The sequence below is a fragment of the Carassius auratus genome, chromosome 31 (assembly GCF_003368295.1).
Source record: "Carassius auratus strain Wakin chromosome 31, ASM336829v1, whole genome shotgun sequence".
NCBI classification, from domain to species: Eukaryota; Metazoa; Chordata; class Actinopteri; order Cypriniformes; family Cyprinidae; genus Carassius; species Carassius auratus.
In genome coordinates, this window is record NC_039273.1 from 12,206,128 (window position 1) to 12,212,170 (window position 6,043).

General features: G+C 39.5%; 1 protein-coding gene across 1 annotated transcript; it reads left to right on the plus strand.

The window, feature by feature from the left end:
• Positions 1-400: 400 nt before the first annotated feature.
• On the plus strand, positions 401-2,282 carry LOC113050557 (forkhead box protein D3-like). Its single transcript, XM_026213616.1, has one exon. The coding sequence runs from the start codon at positions 696-698 to the stop codon at positions 1,809-1,811; it is 1,116 nt and encodes a 371-aa protein (XP_026069401.1). The 5' UTR covers positions 401-695; the 3' UTR covers positions 1,812-2,282.
• Positions 2,283-6,043: the final 3,761 nt, after the last annotated feature.

The window sequence follows — 6,043 nt, forward strand, 5'->3', positions numbered from 1 at the left end:
CGTGTAGCCTTTTTTTCCCCAAACTGAATTCTATAAAGAACTGTAATACAAGTAGCTACAATATTTAAAATTGTTCGTTTAACCATGCAGTATTCGAGCACACAATATAAATGGCAAGAGATTCAATTAACTTAGCTGTAGACGTTTTCGTTCAGCAGCTTTCAATATTAATTGACCTAAGAAAAGTTAAGTTTGCGTTTAGCGCGGGCGAGTGAATGCACGTCAGCTCTGGAGATGATTTCAATCACGCAGGCCGATTTTCTCCCCTCCACCACCGCTAAATGGTCTATGACGGACGAACAGAGGCGATGTTACTGTTGTTCCCTTTGTTGACAAATCCATGAAACAACTTCAGCTCAGCGGTATAACAGCGCGACCTCTGACGTCGGCGGATCACGTGACGCGGCTGATACTATATCTTTAAGTGAAAAGTAATCTATCAGACAGTCCTTAAAGCCTGCTTTTCAAAGCATGTGTCATCTTGATTCCTCGGTGCAAAACCACGCTTAGGTTTCGAGGAAATAGCTACAGTGGAAAGGAGAAGAGGTGTAAAGAAGCCTTCGGACTGGAGAAATATTTTCTAAAGTTTAAGTTTTCCTGGCAGGCCGGGACTGACCTGCATTTATAGTCACCGGTCGTCATCTGATCGGACCGTGCTCTTACCTTGGGTTGTTCCAGAAGTAAAGTGAGCGGTGATGACCCTGTCTGGAGGCACCAGTGCCAGCAACATGTCCGGTCAGACCGTGCTCACAGCTGACGATGTGGATATCGACGTGGTCGGGGAGGGCGACGAGGGGATGGAACGGGACAGCGACTGCGAGAGCCAATGCATGCAGGACCGGGGAGATGAGGTGGAGGAGATCGAGGTGAAGGAGCGCAGCGACAGTCCTTGCGAGAGTGCCGGTGAGGGAGAGTCTAAGGGGGATGTTCAGGAGAGCTCCTCCGGTCCCATGCAAAGCAAGCCCAAGAACAGCCTGGTGAAGCCGCCCTATTCGTACATCGCCCTCATCACCATGGCCATCCTCCAGAGCCCGCAGAAGAAGTTGACTCTCAGCGGAATCTGCGAGTTCATCAGCAACCGCTTCCCTTACTACCGGGAGAAGTTCCCGGCCTGGCAAAACTCCATTCGCCATAACTTGTCCCTCAACGACTGCTTCGTCAAGATTCCACGGGAACCAGGCAACCCCGGCAAAGGTAACTACTGGACCCTCGACCCCCAATCGGAAGATATGTTCGACAACGGCAGCTTTCTGAGGAGGAGGAAACGCTTCAAGAGACACCAGCAGGACATTTTCAGGGAGCAGACCGCCCTCATGATGCAGAGTTTTGGGGCATATAGTATTGGGAATCCCTACGGACGCCACTATGGAATTCACCCGGCCGCCTACTCCCACCCTGCAGCTGCTCTGCAGTACCCGTACATTCCCCCGGTGGGTCCGATGCTCCCTCCGGCAGTGCCTCTCTTGTCCTCCGCAGAACTGAACAGAAAAGCATTTAACTCTCAACTAAGCCCAAGTCTCCAGTTACAACTAAACAGCCTGAGCACCGCGTCAATAATCAAATCCGAGCCATCCAGTCGACCATCTTTCAGCATAGAAAACATTATCGGGGTCTCCAGCAGCTCCACGAGCGCACAGACTTTCCTGCGCCCGCCCGTGACGGTACAGTCTGCCTTACTGAGCGCACAGTCCCTGTCTTTAACCCGGACATCTGCCATCGCACCAATTTTCAGCGTCCCGTCAAATATCATCTCCGGACAATTTTTACCGACAGTGTCCACAGCAGCGGTATCTAAATGGCCTTCTCAATGACAATCAAACTATTTTTTTTTAGACATATATATTTTAAAGACTATACAGCACGAACTATAGGCAGCACTGGACAATTCGTCCGCATCAATGTAGTCATGTAAAGACTTTTGAGAAAAAAAGAAAATTCATAATCAAAAAGGAATGCTTTCAGTACAGGTAATGTTTGTAAATATTTGTACAAAGAAATTATTTTACATGTTTTTTTTTTCTTTTCTTTCTTATTTCATTTCGTTGTTTAAAGTTATACCTGAGTAAGCCTTATTTTTCCGTATTTTTGTATCATTTTGAAAGCGATTTCACAATGTTTTTCCCCCTCTGTTTTCCAATATGAAATATTAAACTGTTCTTATTGAAAGACTGAAAAAGTATGTTTATAAAAAATAAATATATGTATTCTATGTAGCTATATTGTGTTGTAAATCAACTTCATTTGTTAATAAATTTGAAAACAATCCAATGCATCTCAGGCACAATCGACTTTATTAAATCAAATATATGTTTTCTAAAATTACAGGAATGTAATCAGACACGGAAATGTAGGCTACAAATTATATTCATACGTATATTAGACGACTCATATTATGGGTTTAAGTATTCAAGTATGCGATAGCGTTTTCATCTCAAAATAGAAGAAATGTTAAAACAATAAATGTTTTCATTTATGAGTGTTATTGGCTAGCTAAAATGAAAAAAAGAAACTGACATATCATGATTATATTTTGAGAAGGTTAAATTGCGATTAAGGCATTTTGAAATGGTTTATTATATCAACGGTCCTTTTTTAAAATTAATAACATAACATTTTAGGTTGTCTTTAGGTTATAAAAAACACTGTAGGCCTACATACGAAAATGTTCTTTTATCTCTATGTAAATTCAACTCTAGGCAATAATTTAATCAGAACAGCATCTCAGTTTCCTTAAATTTGCATTAAAGACAAATGGCCATTCTAACAATTACCAAAATTAGAATATTAATAGCAAATTAAACTTATCTTACTTAATCCTACAATTTCGACAATGTAGGTTACAAAAAAATCAACATTATTGCCAAATAAAAAGGTCAATAGCCGTCGAGAAGCATTTACAAGTGAAAATGCACTGCGACCTAAAATGTTTGGGAAGTTGTTCTTATTAAAGCAACCCTCTTACACAGTTGTGTCTAGCTAATCAGTTCTCCTCAAACAGCAAATGGTAGATGGTGTGCGGACAAGATTTGGGGCTATATTTAAGTTGTACCATGGGAAAAGAAAAGGAGACGCTTCTTGAATTCACTTTCAGGCTAAAGACGCTGCTGAGACTGACCTCCTGAAAAGCACTAACAGGGCCTTCACAACTGTTTTCGTATTCCTTAAAGTAAATGTCTGTAAGCACATTGTTCTGATGCCTTCTGTCACATTGGAATTCGACAGCACATTCAGTAATTTATTGCTGCATTTTACTGTTAGAAATAAAGCCTTAATCTATTTTGCCAAAATTAGGTCGTTGCTGTTTTTGGTGTTGTTCTCTCAATGGTTATATATACAAAGCATTTTTAATAGCACTCATAGGGTATGTAAAATTTTTTTCCAGATAATTCAGTTTGATCCATAATGTATTTATCAACATTTAGCAACATAAGCATATGGGCTTAAAAAAATGTATAGGCCAACATCTGAAAAGACACCAGGAAGATGATTAAAAAATAAATATGATGGCCTATACATTCTATAATTAGCCTATTGCACATCAGATGATGATGATTATTATAATGATGTCTTAAGTCTATCACTAGATGGCGTTTTCAGGAATAAATTACATGACACGACTGCTTTTGCTAATGGGTGCAAAATTTCGATGTTTCTACAGTAACCGTGGTCATATCTCGAAAATAAACGTGTTTTTTTTTTTTTTTTTTTTTTTTTTTTTGGCATCTGTCTTAAGGATCACGATCGCGCACGTGGAGCTGTTGGATGTTATTTGTTTTGGACTAGAGATACCTACTGTGAAATTGTTCAGATTCAACGGGTTTTAATGAGGGATCTATTTCTAGGACGGCTGGTGGGAGAGAGTTGACTCTTCAACGAATGTAAGATTACAACGCATCCTGCTTTTTGGCTTATAGCGAGCCTTTAATTGGCATATTTGCTATTAAGCCTATACAAAAATAAATAAATAGAAATAACAATAAAAGAGACATTACGCCAGATTTAATAATAAAGAATGTCAGTGATCATTTAACTGTTGTTCAATAAGAACAGTCATGCCATTTTGTTTCAGCAACAGTATCTTGAGAAGTATACAATTCATTCAAGTTGGGTCGCGTAACATTTAACAGACTTAAGACGTTTAACAACAACTGTTTTGGGGAACTTTTTATGTTCCTTGGCGTGTGAAATACAAAGGAAAACCCCTTGCTGAGCATTTTGAAAGTGACAAGTGATCGGACACATTTCTGGGTAAACTAAACAACGCTTTGACCTTTGAGGATCCACCTGCTCACCGCGCTACACAGGTGTAGAGTCTCCGTATTCCCATCGCCTATCCCAGCTAACAATTTTTAGTTCCCAGAACGTTCTGGGACCGTTCCCTGGTGATTAGACAGGAAATTTTTCTTAACATAAAGAGAATGTTCCCTTTAGGTTGGGGGAACGTTCTGGGAGCCTCAAACGTTCTAAGAAAACGTTCTTAACTAATCAACAGGGAACGTTAGAAGGTTCCCAGGAAGTTCTCCTAACCTCTTTACTCAGATTTCACTCACGATGCTTTACGTCAGTTTTAAACTTGTTTAAGGTTAATCATTAAAATAATCCGAGCACATTTAACCATCGTAGGGAGGATTAAATGAGACTGAATTTATCCATTAATATGTAAGATTTCGTGACTTGTATCACTGTATCATAATAACCAAGATTTTACATTTCTTAAGCACCAAATAAATACTTAAATGTGAAATTTATTTTTACAACTACAGATTAATAATGAATAACTTTAACATTACATTAATTTCTTACCACTGAATTAGCCTGATTTGCTTCTCTCTTTTGGTTAGTAAACCAAAACTTATCATGTTCTCTTTTTTTTTTTTTCAATAGACGTGTCAAATATCTAAAGTCACATTATTTAATCTGATATGTATTAATTATAAGTAATTATTCTATAAACAGGGCTGCGTTTCCCGATAACGTTGTCTTTTAGAGCGCCATACGACTCTGAAGGTATGCCTGTACCATTTCTAGGCGTGTTCCCCCTTACTATACCTGGGAGTATAGTAGGAGGCTGCTTACGTGCGACTTTAGCAGGTGCTGTCCATGGCGGTGGTGCTGAATTTATATCGATGGCTCGAGAATCGATTATTAATTATATGCACGGGCCACTTCACTGCGTTATATGAGAAAGCAGTGTTCTTTATAAAACAAGTGTTGATTTTAAATAAAGACATGGAACCTTGCTCACCATTTCCCTAATTTTAGTTCTTTAATACAACCCCCCCCCCCCCCCCCCCCACCCCACCGGTTTATTTGTCCGGCTATTAACATTTTTAATGATTTTAAAAAACAAACTGAAAAAAATAAACCAAATGCATATAAAACATAGTTTATTGATAAACAACAACCATATCCATAATCACCTTAAATAGTCAATAATGCACATCACAATCCCATTCATGGAAACATCAGTGTTAATACTGCTATAAACAACAACAGCAACAACAAAAGGAGGGCAACATGTGCTAAGCTGCTGTCGAATCACAACACAGGAACCGCTGGCACAATCAGAACTCGTTATGTGTTTCTGAAGGAGGGACTTCATAGAACAAGGAAGTCATCAGCCTGTTTTTATGACAGTGAAAACACAGGCAGCAAGGAAGTCGACCGGAAGTTGAAGTTGGCCGCGTGCCACCATCTTGTAGAAGAACTTCACTGCGTTAGCATTCCATTGACATCCCATTCATTTTGCCGTCACTTTGACAGCGAATAACTTTGCATCTGAGGTGTTAAAAGACTCCATTTGTCCATTATTTATTTCGAAAGATACACGACAATGTATAAAGGGCTCCATTAACTTCTATGTTACATTATGGCCCCGTAGAAACAGTTTTTGTAAAAATAGCGATTGCGATTGCGTCATAACCACTCGACTGTCTGTAGCACAGTAGAGAAATTACCGTACAGACAGGAGGAGAAGCTCGCAGGCAATTAACTTAATATGGCGTACTGGCGTTACATTTTAAAATACTATACAAAATAATTA

Coding starts and splice junctions, on each gene's coding strand:
- LOC113050557 (XM_026213616.1), top strand. CDS start 696: ATGACCCTGTCTGGAGGCACCAGTGCCAGCAACATGTCCGGTCAGACC.